The sequence below is a fragment of the Taurulus bubalis genome (assembly GCF_910589615.1).
Source record: "Taurulus bubalis genome assembly, chromosome: 8".
NCBI classification, from domain to species: domain Eukaryota; kingdom Metazoa; phylum Chordata; class Actinopteri; order Perciformes; family Cottidae; genus Taurulus; species Taurulus bubalis.
This window is the reverse complement of record NC_136596.1, coordinates 16,459,917-16,473,531: the sequence shown is the minus strand read 5'-3', so window position 1 is coordinate 16,473,531 and position 13,615 is coordinate 16,459,917. Positions and strand designations below refer to the sequence as shown.

The 13,615-nt window shown below is 43.9% G+C and overlaps 1 protein-coding gene across 1 annotated transcript in view; it reads left to right on the top strand.

Annotated features, from left to right (window-relative positions):
* The window catches only part of hmcn2 (hemicentin 2), a gene marked incomplete at its 5' end in the record, with an annotated part of 43,426 nt that overhangs the window by 18,292 nt on the left and 11,519 nt on the right, over nt 1–13,615 (top strand). The window contains 30 exons of the mRNA XM_079222510.1: nt 142–393; nt 1,554–1,637; nt 3,443–3,634; nt 3,745–3,875; nt 4,038–4,182; nt 4,530–4,656; nt 4,748–4,905; nt 5,384–5,662; nt 5,745–5,887; nt 6,442–6,592; nt 6,809–7,024; nt 7,128–7,241; nt 7,361–7,548; nt 7,634–7,730; nt 7,863–8,024; nt 8,163–8,276; nt 8,474–8,670; nt 9,061–9,142; nt 9,225–9,356; nt 9,441–9,584; nt 9,666–9,825; nt 10,431–10,555; nt 10,643–10,826; nt 10,932–11,029; nt 11,116–11,394; nt 11,489–11,679; nt 12,136–12,217; nt 12,945–13,081; nt 13,167–13,308; nt 13,415–13,559. Coding sequence (XP_079078636.1) covers nt 142–393; nt 1,554–1,637; nt 3,443–3,634; nt 3,745–3,875; nt 4,038–4,182; nt 4,530–4,656; nt 4,748–4,905; nt 5,384–5,662; nt 5,745–5,887; nt 6,442–6,592; nt 6,809–7,024; nt 7,128–7,241; nt 7,361–7,548; nt 7,634–7,730; nt 7,863–8,024; nt 8,163–8,276; nt 8,474–8,670; nt 9,061–9,142; nt 9,225–9,356; nt 9,441–9,584; nt 9,666–9,825; nt 10,431–10,555; nt 10,643–10,826; nt 10,932–11,029; nt 11,116–11,394; nt 11,489–11,679; nt 12,136–12,217; nt 12,945–13,081; nt 13,167–13,308; nt 13,415–13,559 — 4,651 coding nt within the window. The remainder of the gene's footprint in view (nt 1–141; nt 394–1,553; nt 1,638–3,442; nt 3,635–3,744; nt 3,876–4,037; nt 4,183–4,529; nt 4,657–4,747; nt 4,906–5,383; nt 5,663–5,744; nt 5,888–6,441; nt 6,593–6,808; nt 7,025–7,127; nt 7,242–7,360; nt 7,549–7,633; nt 7,731–7,862; nt 8,025–8,162; nt 8,277–8,473; nt 8,671–9,060; nt 9,143–9,224; nt 9,357–9,440; nt 9,585–9,665; nt 9,826–10,430; nt 10,556–10,642; nt 10,827–10,931; nt 11,030–11,115; nt 11,395–11,488; nt 11,680–12,135; nt 12,218–12,944; nt 13,082–13,166; nt 13,309–13,414; nt 13,560–13,615) is intronic.

Here is a 13,615-nt window from a genome sequence, read left to right as displayed (position 1 = left end):
AAGTTCTTAGAAACTTTAAAACGTACGTTTTCAAAATGCTGAGTAGATGGATTCCATGAGACACATGTCACCTTTAACAAAAAACATGTGTTTACGAAATGTGATGAGACATTGATTTAGGATTTGTGTTTTTGTCCTCAGCTAAGCCCAGAATTCAGCCAGCACCTTCCCTACTAAAAGCCCTGGTTGGCCAAAGAGTTACTCTGCCATGTGTGGTCCAAGGGCAGCCAAGCCCCGAGGTCAGTTGGTTTCACAATGGACTTCCTGTTGGGGTCAAGAACACTACGCCCCTCAGGATCCAGCAGGTCAGCCTGGCTGACCAGGGCACCTACCAGTGCGTGGCCAGGAACAGCGCTGGACAGGAAACCTTGGAGATCAAGCTGGAAATTCTTGGTGAATATCTGCAGTTCAGCTCTTAAACCGAATAATTAATACAACTCTGCAGTATGGACAGCCTATTGTGAATTGTGAATGTAAAAATCCATTTAAACTATTTCCTAGCACTAGTAATTTGAAGATTTATATATACTGACCCAGTTGTGTGTGTCCCAGTTTTAGGCTCTACCTGTCTTTAGAGGCGCATTCTCATGAGGCATGGTAGCTCCATGCTGCATGAGGAGAAGGGGTCATTTGTGCGAGAAAATAAATGTTTCATATGGTGTATTGTCCGACCACATCAAAAAATAAAAGTGTTTCTAGTTGTTTCGAATGTGACACTCAAAATAGGGGTGGGGGGGGCATGAAGACATTCATAGTTTTGCACTCGGCTATTCACATAAAAATATATTGTTGTGGTAGTAGAATGAGAAAAGACAGCTTGAGAAATACATTCAGACCCTGACTCCGTTTTCACCTCCACATGGCTGGCCATTCGCAGTGTGTAGTGGGTGTGAATGCCACATTGTCACGTTCACACAGCCCCACCCTTCTAATCCGGCTTCGATGAAGTGTGTGGGAAAAGGTTGTCCTCAGCTATTTAACCATTTGACAAGCCCTTCTGACGGAGGGAGTATACTTACCCCTGAAGCAGTCCTTTAAGCCTCTATCAACTTGTGCCATCGCTGATCTGTTCTCGGTCCATTAATATTTATTTTATACAGCGACAACATTACTCTTTCTAATCAATACTTCAACATCCACTTATAAGCAAATGATAGATGTACTGTATATGCCCCTGGTTCCACCCCAACCCAATGATTTCAATGATCTTCAATTACATGTGTACGCACTAATCATGTCAGAGCTAGTATACGCTCAAGTTATATATTTTGTTCTATTCCCTTCGGAGCCTTGACAGCTGTATCATTTTATGTTGTCATAATTAGTTTTATTAATTCTCTTTGTCGCTTGATTAGCCAGAGAGTACAAATGTCTCAAATATAACACCCACAACAGTCCCTCAGATGCTCTGAAGACTTCTCTCACTTACTCATTTACCTAAACTGAAATCTCCATTATCAGTCTGTTCAAAACTCATTGCACTTTATATTGAAGGGTCATTCTATCAACTTTGCATTTGAACTGGCACATAACATCTTTTTCTGTCCTCACAGAGGCCCCCTCCTTTCCAGAACCCGGAGATGCCGTAATGGAGAAAGTAGCGAACAGCAAAGTCATCATCCCTTGCCCTGCTGAAGGTACGACATGATTCATAGTTGAGTTAGCCTCAGACTGACTGAAAAGAAAAGGGCAATCAAAGGTCTGGAGTTTAGACGAGGCACAATTTAAAGTGTGTGAATTAAGGTCTTAGAGCCTAAAATCTATATGTTTTTTTTTCAGTTAGTTTTTATAACACAAGAGACATTTCCACTTTAAATGTAGGACAGACATGTGTATTTGTGCACCATCAAAGGATTGTTTCACTGTGACAGTAGACTTTTATTTGTCAAACCAGAAAAAAGATCCTTGCCATCTTAAAAGGCCCATCCTCTTTTTATCGCAGCACACAGAGGTACGTTGTTGTCTCTATTTTTTAAAATCTCTGTGTCTGTCTGAAACAAGGTAGCGTCCTGGAGGGATGTAGAAAGCTCCCTAATTTATCAAAACACTGAGCGTCTGTGAATGTCTGCGGATGCACTGATGGATAATTAATGCTCTGACAGCCCGTGCAAACAGGTATTGTTTTGTGTATAGCTGTGTCATGGTTACCAGCACGGTGAGAGGAGGTGAGGGCTGTGTCCAATGTGGAGCAACAGCTGGGACATCAGTCTGCATGTTGCCTCAGTGAGCAACATCTGCTTTCCTCTGCTCTGAGAGGAATCCTAATTACAGGCTGCTGCTTGCAGATGAAGGACAGAGATGTCTCAGGCGCACCTTGAAGCACAGGAACAGGAAGATGAAGCTACACTATAGCCCTCCTTCCAGACAAGTCATACCGGCATTCAGACAGGCATGCATGAGGCTGTACCAGGCCACAGACGGCTCACATGGAAATGCTTGAGGCTCTTGATATCATCGAGAGGCAGCCATAAGCAGAACACTAGGATCCCCTCATTGTTCTCTTGAGATATATCTGTATGAGAGAGATAAAGCGCAGTCTCGGCCAGAAGGATATTATTAATTCACCAACAAGCGATTTGCATTATTTGAAAAACACATGGAAGAGATAATCTACGACTTTGTCAGTCCGAGCAAGTAAATTCAAAGTCTACTAATGAGATCCATTAACATCTAAAACAGAACATCTGTAGGCATTTCCTCCCAGAAATGAGATAATGAATTTGCTTAGAGGTCCTTAACTGTAAACATATGTTCAGAGAGGCAACGGACGATGCTGGTGCTACGTCTCCTTTGGTTAGTATTTTGTTTGGATTGAGGAAGGATGCGGTGTTTGATTTTGTTTCCTTGTATGTGGTGTTTGTATATGTAACACCTCTGTAAATAGACAGAGCCAGGACATTTGGATCACCCCACTGCACTGATCTTTCTTTGCGACTTGCTGGTTTGTCCTGTTGCTTTGGGTATGAAAGTCTCCACCTTTTCCCCATTCCACTCGTCTCCTCTTGACCATGTCCACCTCTTTCCCACTCAGTAATCCACAGGACACATCTGTTTCAGGCTCCTGAATGTATGCACCAGTGCCTTTGAACTGCTTGTTCGACCACTCCTATTCTGACTGCTTAAGACTCTGTGTCTGGCAATAAATCTTGATGCTAGTGTTTTAAACTGTGCATTTTACATCTCTCCAGCATACTGTGCCTTACTTTTTAGTGTGACCTTGAAATCTTAAGCTCGCAGGCTACAAGGACCTATTTTGGCAATGTCTCCCCTGCTGTCCAGCAAATGAATGTAGAACTGTCTTTTTTCTAGTCTGGGCTGCTTGCCCATTAAGTTCCCTGTAGAGAAGCACAGAGATGGAAGTAACTTTTCTTTCTGTCAGACGTGATCAATAAAGCTCAGTTTATACTCACTCACAATCCTTTTCTTGTCTCCGCACCTGCAGGTTCACCTCGTCCCAAGCTGCGCTGGTTCAAGAATGGCTTGGAGATACAGCCTGAACAATCAGAGTTTTCTGTGGCGAGGGATGGAGCTCTCGTAATTAGAACAGCGTCTGCGAGTCACAGTGGGGACTTCAAGTGTGTGGCGACCAATGAGGCAGGCTCTGTGGAGAGAAAGACAAGGCTGAAAGTAAATGGTGAGAATTTAGTTACCCTTATTTGTCTTCCACCTAACAAAATACCTTTTAACTGAACTCAAACATAGTGCAACCACAAATCCTCCTCTTTTCCTTTTGTACATCTGTAGTTCCTCCAGAGATCCAAGATGATGGACAGCCACTGAACCTCACTGTCACCTTGAAGCAGCCTCTCACTCTGGGCTGCGATGCCTTTGGGATCCCCTCCCCTACAATCACCTGGACTAAAGACGGGCATCCAGTGAGTTCTTTCACCCTGAATTGCCATTTTCAGTAGATGTAAAACTTGGGCTGCATGTTAATATACCTTGTCAATATATAGCTGTACAATGCCACCAAGTGGCCATTGCTCTAATTACAAATAGACACAAAGGATGCACTAAACAGATTTCTGTACGCCCAGGTGGACAGTCCTGGGGTGTATCTGCAGAATGGGAACAGGCTGCTGAGAATCTACAGAGTTCAGCCAGAACATGCAGGCAGATTTGCCTGCACAGCTAAAAACTCAGCTGGAGAGGCCCGGAGAGAATATCGCATTGTGGTGCAAGGTAGGCTCATAAACCAGCTGTCACTGGCTGACACTGGTATTTAGTTTAAACAAGAATAAAGGGGGTAAGACAGATGTAAGGATACCTACTACATCAAGTACAGAGTTAAAAGGGATGTTTTTCTCTTAAGAACTGTTTAATTATTTTGATAACACACTTAATGTAGCATACATCCTGAAAGCTGTCTTTCCACCCACACCTTCAAAGACTAACCATTATAGTTAATGCAAATGACCTCATTAACAGATGATTTAATATCTCTGTTTTAACCTCACAACAGTGACAACTCATTCAGATTTCATAAATACTAACTAGTGTATTTCTGGTGTATGTGTACTCTCTTACAGCTCCACCAGTGATCTCAGGAGCATCCAGACTGCAGGACTTAACTGTGGTACTGGGCCAGGAGGTGGAGTTTCAGTGTCGAGTAAGCGGTCGACCAGCACCCAGAGTGGAATGGAGCCGCGACGGAGAGTAAGCATCACTCTCAACAGTTTATTAATGTTACAATCAGAACCACACACCCATAGTATTGATTTGATCCACCACTCATTCCTCTCTTCAGGGTTCTGTCTCGCGACGGAGACCCCCATGTGGAGTTTCTGGAAGATGGTCAGGTGTTGAAGGTGATATCAGTAAGACTGCGGGACCAGGGGCTTTACCAGTGTCTGGCCAGTAACAACGCAGGAACTCAGATGCGCCAGTTCAGACTCACAGTGCAAGGTCTCTACTTTATCTAAGACACATACACAACCACACTGGCCTGAATTCAGCTTGCACTCTCATTTATTTTCTTTCTCCACGGAAAGAAATATAAAGAGGAAAACAAAAAAGTCCTTTAAAGGTCATGAGGATATTGAGTTGATTTCTTTTCCATAGATGCTGTGGTAGCAGTGTTGTTTTAAGAAAGAAAAATGCTGAACATGATATTTAATTCATGAGTAGACCTCGTCTCTACTATTCTGTGATTTGACATACTCAACACTGCTTGGCCTAAGAGCACACATTGAATTATCTTCATGCCACCTAAAGAGCATGTGCTGTAATTGCCCAAACTGTTGCACTCTACATTTCTGTTTCACAGGCTCTCATGCAAAAGGAATCATTCCAATTCCCAGAGGATCTATCCATCCTGTACTATGGGCCAGTAAAAGTCTTACTGCCTGTTAAACATTAATGTGTTGTCTGTCTTTCTCCCCAGCTCCCCCCACCATCAAGGGCCCCAGTGAGACCTCGGAGGTGTCGGTGGTCTTGGGTTTCCCCACAGTCCTCCCCTGTGATGTTGAGGGCTCACCCACACCCAGCATCACCTGGTTGAAGGACAACCAGGCCATCGTGTCCAGTCCCCAGTCGACATACACACGTGGCGGACAGGCGCTGCGACTGGGCTCAGCGCGGGGAGACAGCACTGGCCTCTACACCTGCAGGGCCACGAATCCAGCCGGCACTGCCATTAAGCATTATTCTCTGAGTGTTCTGGGTAAGAGACAGCTACGCCACTTACACATTAAAAAGGCTGAGAACTTTTAATGAAACACCTGTTTTTTCCCCTCTCTCATCAGTCCCACCACAGATAGAAGGCGACTCTACATCCTTAAAGTTTGGTGGTCAGGGAGAGAAAGTACGGATCAATGGGAGTTTAACTCTATCCTGCCTGACCAAAGGTTTTCCAGAGCCCAAGGTTAATTGGTACAAAGACGGACAGGTTAGTGTTTCATCTTTATAAGCTCTGCGTCCCTTAAAAACCACAAATATGTACTTCTAGGTGAGAGTAAAGTTGTAATCTCTATCAGCCTCTACTGGCAACCAGTAAGAATTGCAACGGGTTTTGTGCCGTGAGTCAGCCAGTTCATTATAACAAAGATGTAGAAAAAGAAGCCAGTGATTTGAATATTGTGATGTAAAATACTGTAATAAAACTGCTTTGCCCTGTGTGTTTTACCTTGACCTACATGTATTTTTATGTGCAGCTTAATTTTGTTGCAACATCTACTAGCTAGTACTCATATGTCTGCATATTCTGCTGGGCACTACGCCACAAAAAAAGCAAAAGGATTAGCTAGATTTTGTATTCTCTGGGGTTACGTATTATTTTATTGTATGTATTTTTTGTAAAACACAACACAGGTGGGAAATTGTGTTTTAAAAGACAGATATTTGATTCCTTGCCAAATGTTGCCTAATCTCGCCTTTCAAACCCACATCTGGTATAGACTGACTACAAAACTATATCCTTTGATGTATTTTCATTGTCTTTAGTTGCTGACTGGAAACTTCCATGCCGGCATTCGGGAGAGCGGCTTCATCCTCCACGTAGAGAACGCCATGCTGTCTCATGAAGGGCAATACACCTGTGTCGTCACCAACTCTGCAGGAGAGGACAAGAGAGACTTCCATGTCACCATTCAGGGTGTGTTGGGTAAAATCTGCGTATGATATAACCAAATCAGTATCATGGTTGGGTGTTCAGTTCAAATTGAAATGCCAACGGCTTTCCAAATACTATTGGCCAAGTTAAATTATTTGGTATCGTTTTTTTTTATCATATAATTAAAATGTTTTGGAATAAATAATATCTTCATTCAATAGAAAGTGAACTGACCCAAAGATGCTCTTGTCCTGCTAGTTCCTCCGATCTTTCACCGGGTGACAAACAGAAAAGCAGCCTGGGGTCTCGGACATGAGGATGACGACAATGAGGACATGGTGGAGAAGCGGGAGGTGGTGCTGGGCCATCCAATCAGCCTGTCCTGTGAGAGTAATGCCATCCCCCCTCCTAAGCTCAGCTGGTACAAGGATGGACAAAAACTCACCTCTGCCGATGGAGTGGTACTGCTTCCAGGTCAGAGGGAATTCCTTCCTGTGTGATCTTAGTTGGAAGCAGTAGTGTGGTTGTTATCTTAATATTCATAGATACATCTGCTGTTGTTTCTTTGTTCTTTCAGGGGGACAGGTGCTACAAATCGCCCGAGTGCAGAAAGAAGATGCTGGAAGGTTTACGTGTCAGGCTGTTAATGAGGCCGGAGAGGATCGCATGCACTTTGAACTGGTTATCTTAAGTAAGCAAGCACATGTACATAATGTAGTTGTGAATTAAACACATGGAATAAAATGTGTTTATTTGAAAATTATTCAAAATCATTTCTGATGCAAATGTCTAATGTGTTTACCTCATCAGTCTCTCCTGTGATCATGGGGGCATCAGAGGAGTTTATAGAGGAAGTGGGAGCAGTGGTCAACAGCTCCGTGGTGCTTCACTGCGATGTGACTGGACACCCGACTCCAGCCATCTCCTGGCTGAGAGACAGGCAGCCGGTGCACACAGACTCACAGCACCAGATCAGTGCGGATGGGACTCAACTCCAGGTTGATCAATTGACTTTTAGACAAATATCAGCATCTAACCGTGACATGTTCTATTGAGGAATAACACTTTAATCCCATCTTTCAGCTCCTAAGTGTCAAGGTCTCAGACATGGCGGGCTATTTGTGTGTAGCTGAGAACAAAGTTGGAACAGTGGAGAAGCTCTTCAGTCTGACAGTGCAAGGTAAGACAAGTCCATAAGGGCTTTACCACTACCTCTGTATACTACCACCATGTTTTGGGTTTATACATTCATTTATAATGTATGTTATCGGATTTTCTTTAAGTATACAAAACACTGTTGTATCTCTTTCAGTGCCTCCTAGAATAATTGGCCTTAAGGAAGAGGACGTTAGTGTGATTGAGGGTCACATGGTGTCAATGCTGTGTGATGTCCAAGCGTACCCTCCTCCAGAGATCACCTGGACCAGAGATGGGCAGATCCTCCACTTCAACACCGGCATCCACATTCTGCCAGGTCAGATCACGGCCACCTGCAATATCCAAATCATTCTTATTTCAGGAGCATTTGCTTTGTTTGAATCTAATAATGGCCCAGATATAATATTTCATAACATAATATATATATATATATTTCTATATATATATTTTATAGGTGGCCAGATGCTTCAGTTGCCCCGGGCAAGACTGGAAGATGCCGGGCAATATGTATGCACAGCCACCAATTCAGCAGGCCAGGACCAGAGGAGCATTCTCCTCAGTGTTTACGGTGAGCATACACATGGTGACCCATCTGCACAATTCAGCTACATATACAGATGATCAAATCTCAAAACATTGTCTTGGCTAAAAGAAATCTGTTTACCGCAAGCCAGCTGTGGCCGAGGACAATTCAGGAGTGAATCATAGCGATTCTGAATGAATCAAACTGATATCATGGCCCTGTCTTCATGTGCAAACCATCAGTTCTGCCCACCCTGAAGCCCCGTCAGGATGCCGAGTCAGACTTGTTTACCCCGCAAGTTGGCTCCTCGGTCACCCTGCGATGTGAAGCACATGGTTTTCCTGAGCCTGAGGTCACATGGTACAAGAATGGGCTGCAACTGGCTGCAGGGAACGGGCTGAAGATGAATCCTCACCAGCTGGAGATCTTAGGAGTTCAGGTCAGGAAAAAATGCTTTTACGTCATACATTTGAGGCTGCAAACAAAGTCTTTTAAGGACTTAAAGTGGCTTTTGAAAGGATTCATACTGATTTTCAGACTTTACACACATCATATAACATGTATAAGACTTATGCATTTGACACTTTACACGCATTTACACTTTCATTAGGATTCATTACGATTTGAAAAGACGAGTAAAACTGGAGACTTGACTGCATATGTGACGAGATACAGCACTCGCCCTTTCTCCAACGATGTCTATTCTAAGTTGGTTTACCTGATTCAGAATGCATGCTCCACCACATAACAGGAAGGAGCTCTTTCTTTGCCTATAGCTTGCATTCAAAATGCACCCTCCGTCACCACACTGATCTTCTTTGTTTCGTAGATGGCCGATGGTGGCACCTACACATGCAAAGTATCCAATGTGGCTGGACAGGTGGACAGGACATTCAGACTGACCGTTCATGGTGAGAATACCTCCTCTATGTCACACGTCAAAGAACTTTGTTTAAAAAGGAGTGGATATATTCTTCACATATGTGTCCACAGTTCAACCTATCCTAGACGGGCCTCTGCAGGAGTCCCTAAACTACACCCTTGGCTCCCATGTGGCCTTGCTGTGTGAGGCATCAGGGGTCCCTGTGCCCAGCATCACCTGGCTCAAGGAAGGAACACCTATTGGTAGGAGGGAGGCAAAGAAAAGGGGATTGGAATAGTATGTGTCATGTATGACAGCTAGTGTAAGTGAATGTGTTTGCTGTCCAGAGAGCAGTCTGCAGTGGCAGTGGTCCGTTCGAGGGAACAGGCTGGAGTTGGGGCCCCTCACTCTGTCTCATGCTGGAACATACACCTGTGTGGCCAAGAACAGAGAGGGACAAACACAGAAAGACTACACACTCACAGTGCAGGGTAAAAATGCAAAATGACACATTCTACTCATAAAAGGAGTGATTTTTGGTGTCAATTAGTTGTAATCTTTGTCCTACTTAGTATCGCCGACCATCTTGGACTCTGAACACCCATCTGATGTGAGTGCACCCATGGGCGAGGAGCTGACCCTGGAGTGTAGAGCAACTGGAATCCCCACACCACGTCTTAGCTGGCTGAAAGACGGAGTGACTTTAGAGGGATCAGACACCCATCACATCACGTACGTCATTCACTTCCCCCTTGGCTGCCAGGGCTTTAAATGCACACAGCATGTTATGAAGAAAAATGATTATATTACATTTTATGGAGCACATTGTGCTCGTTCAAAGCTGCTGAATTAGTTTCACAAGCAGCACAATAATAGATCAATGGCGTTCCCAATAGATTTGGAAAATAAAATATGAATCATGGTCAAAGACAATGTGTGGACGGAGAAATGGAGTCATGTATAGTCTCTTGGCTAATTTAATCATGAGAAACAGTAAGAGCAGCTTATACAGCTGTTCAGCAGTTTCTGTGGTTATTGCAACTGAATCAGCCAGAGAAATCAGAGAATCAGCCAAAGAAAGTAAAGTAAAGTGTGTGTGTGTGTGTGTGTGTGTGTGTGTGTGTGTGTGTGTGTGTGTGTGTGTGTGTGTGTGTGTGTGTGTGTGTGTGTGTGTGTGCGCGTGTGTGCGTGTGTGTGCGTAAAAATCGTGGGACGATGATGATGATGATGGGAAAATGATAACATTCGGATGTGGGGCGGACAAATACTTTAGACAGGGAAATTGGATCAAGTACCATGGTGTTGATGTGAAAACATACGTATTTGTAACTTTGCAGTGTGACTCCTGATGGAAGCACTCTAACATTACTGAGGCTGACTCCCAAGGATTCTGGGACATACACCTGTTTGGCTGGCAGCCCGGCTGGACAGGAGAGCAAAATCTACTCCCTCTTCGTACTAGGTCAGTTTGAACATTTTCCAGATGTGTATCTGTGTGAGTGGATAGGTTTCTGAAGATTTGTTTTCATTTAAATTTGACTTGTCACAGTCCCACCATCCATCTCTGGTGAGACCACTGTCCCCAGAGAGCTGCAGGTCACACAGGACAGTGTTGTGACTCTGGAGTGTCAGACAGCAGGAACCCCTCCCCCTCAGATCAGCTGGCTGAAGAACGGACGCCCTCTGCTCCTCTCTCCTCGCACACGCCTCCTATCTGCTGACTCTGTGCTGAGGTCAGTTTAGAGAAAGAAAGCCAAATACAAACAAGATTAGTGGTTCAGAGATTACATGTTTATAGATGAGGTAATGCTAAGTGTTCCCTTTACTTCATGAAAAAGGATTTCCCCTGTGCAGCTGTCTGACTCTGGACTGTACACATGCGTGGCACGCAGTCGAGCTGGTCTTGCCGAGCTCAGTTATGATCTCCAGGTCCAAGGTATAGTACCACCAACAGGTTTTCCCTTGAACAGATTTGGGATCTGAGGGTTTTATACAGATATTATGTGTGTGTGTGGTCTGCAGTGCCCCCTGGTGTGGATCATGTTGAACCAGTGGAGCCAGTTTCAGTAGTCCAGGGGTCCTTGGTGACGTTAACCTGCGAAGCGCGCGGCATTCCCCCTCCAACACTGAATTGGATGAAGGACGGACAGCCTCTTTCTCTTCACCGCAATTTGCTGCTGGATGGACAGGAGACACGGCTGCAGCTGCCTGATGTAGCGCCCTCAGATGCGGGCCTCTACAGCTGCGTGGCCAGTAACCAGGCTGGAAGCAGCACAAAGAGCTTTAACCTCACTGTGCTCGGTAATCCCAACACAAAATGTACATTAAATGTAAAGTGTTAAAGAGTGTAAACTCCTTGAATAACTGAGCCAACACGCTCTGCTTTCTAATCCAGAGCCTCCAAAGATATCCAGCTCTAGTTCACCAGAAGAGCTGACCATTGCAGTAAATAGTCCACTGGAGCTGGAGTGTTCGGCTGTGGGAGCCCCTCCTCCCACCCTCAGCTGGCTCAAAGATGGTCGCCCCTTGGAAGGAACTGACATTGTTCAGCAGGATGGACAATTTGTCAGGATAAGCAAAGTTCAGGTAAATTACAAACGGACAATATCTGATGATATTGCGAGTAGCTGTGAACACATGCACTACAATAATAATAATAGTAATAATGGTGTAACTTTCTGCAACTGTATTTTCAGAAAAATGCAATTTGCTGAGGTTTTTAGGAAAAAGTGCATTAAAGCCCTTAATGTGCCTATTCATTAACATGTCCAGTCTTTTCACACAAAGACAAAAGGCATATGAAATGAAGGATTAATGAACGATTAAGTTTACTTGTAATTCAATGTTCTTAATAGGTTGTTTATATGTGTGGTTTACATCATAGATATAAAAAAGTTGCACAAATGCATGAGCATTAATCTGTCTACCTAACATCTGATTAGAAGCAACTGCAAAACTAAAGTTTTAACAGGAACAATCTACGCAAATACAACATTGCATGTGCAAAAACCACTCAAGCTGATTAATGTTGTCTCTTTAAAGGTTGAGGATGCAGGTCTGTACACTTGCTTGGCCAGCAGCCTGGCTGGAGAGGATGGAAAAAACCAGTGGGTTCGAGTCCAAGGTGACACAAGCTGTTCTTTCATGTTGTTAAACTTGGAAGAAATATATCATGTCCCCCATCTCTCTTAACTTGCTGTCTTACTTGCACCTGGGACTTGATGGATAAAGCTACGTGTACATTCTGAAGTAATAATCGGTGTTTGCACAAAAGTAAAAACAGACTTGGTCTGGCATTAACATTTTCTGGCTACGGTCATGCACAGTTATGCACGGAATATGAGGTATATACACGGTATTAAGGCATTTTCATGTGTGGTGATTGACGACACAGACAGCTTTGACTTATGATACATTGTGCAGCATCCTTATCCCATTTCACCATTTGTTCTTGCTAGAATAAAATGGTGCCTCGAGAAATATAATGACTTCACTTCTGTTGAGACATATTAAGCTGCTGAGATTAATGCTCCAAGTAAAATTTCTAAATTCATGATGTAAACCTCTTTCTTTGGAATGTCATGACCTACCCAGCTCAGGTGGTTGTATATCATATGTGGTGAAACACATTCCTTACTTTATAAATCTTGTGTGGAAAGCTGAACATGTATTTGTTTGTGCAAACACAAGGATTGGCCTTTGATCTACCGTCTGACTTCATCTGTTCCACGTGTCTTTAAAAAGCAGCACTTATAGGAGGAATTGTTTGTCACATTATTCAATCTGGGTGTAAAATGTTTTGTAAATTGCCTCAGTGAGCCACCGCTTTTTAACCAGTGGTTGTGTTTCAGTCCCACCGACCCTCCTTGGCTCTGGCGATGTGAGAACATTGACAGTGCCAGTTAATGGACATCTGACCTTGGAGTGCCTGGCTGACAGTGACCCCCCTCCCGATATCGAGTGGTACAAAGACGAGGCCAAGCTGCAGGTACGGAGTTAAAATCAAAAACAGGTATTGAACTAGAAGTTTCCTCTAACTCACACATTTCCCTACCGTCCTCTTGGTGCATCAGCTTGGTAGTCGTATCCAGCGACTGGCAGGGGGTCAGTACCTGGAGATACAGGAAGTCCGGCCTGAGGACAGCGGCCAGTATAGCTGTGTGGTCACCAACATAGCTGGAAGCACCAGTCTGTTTTTCACAGTGGAGATTCTCTGTGAGTCGGTCTGTCAATAATGATCTGCTTTCGAATACATTTTTTAAATAGTTCGACATGCTTAACCAAAGCTACTGCATGGATATGCCACTTTTAATTTCTCTAGTACCACCAATTATAAAGGAGAGCAGCTCATCGGTGACTGCACATGTTGGTCAGGATGCGGTTTTACCGTGTGAAGTGGAAGATGACACTTCAACTACGATAATGTGGAGGAAAGATGGCTTCCCCGTAACTCAAGATAACAATAAGTAGGTCCTAGCTTTATCTTTTCTTTGAACAAAACTATTGTGCAATCTGTCCTTGT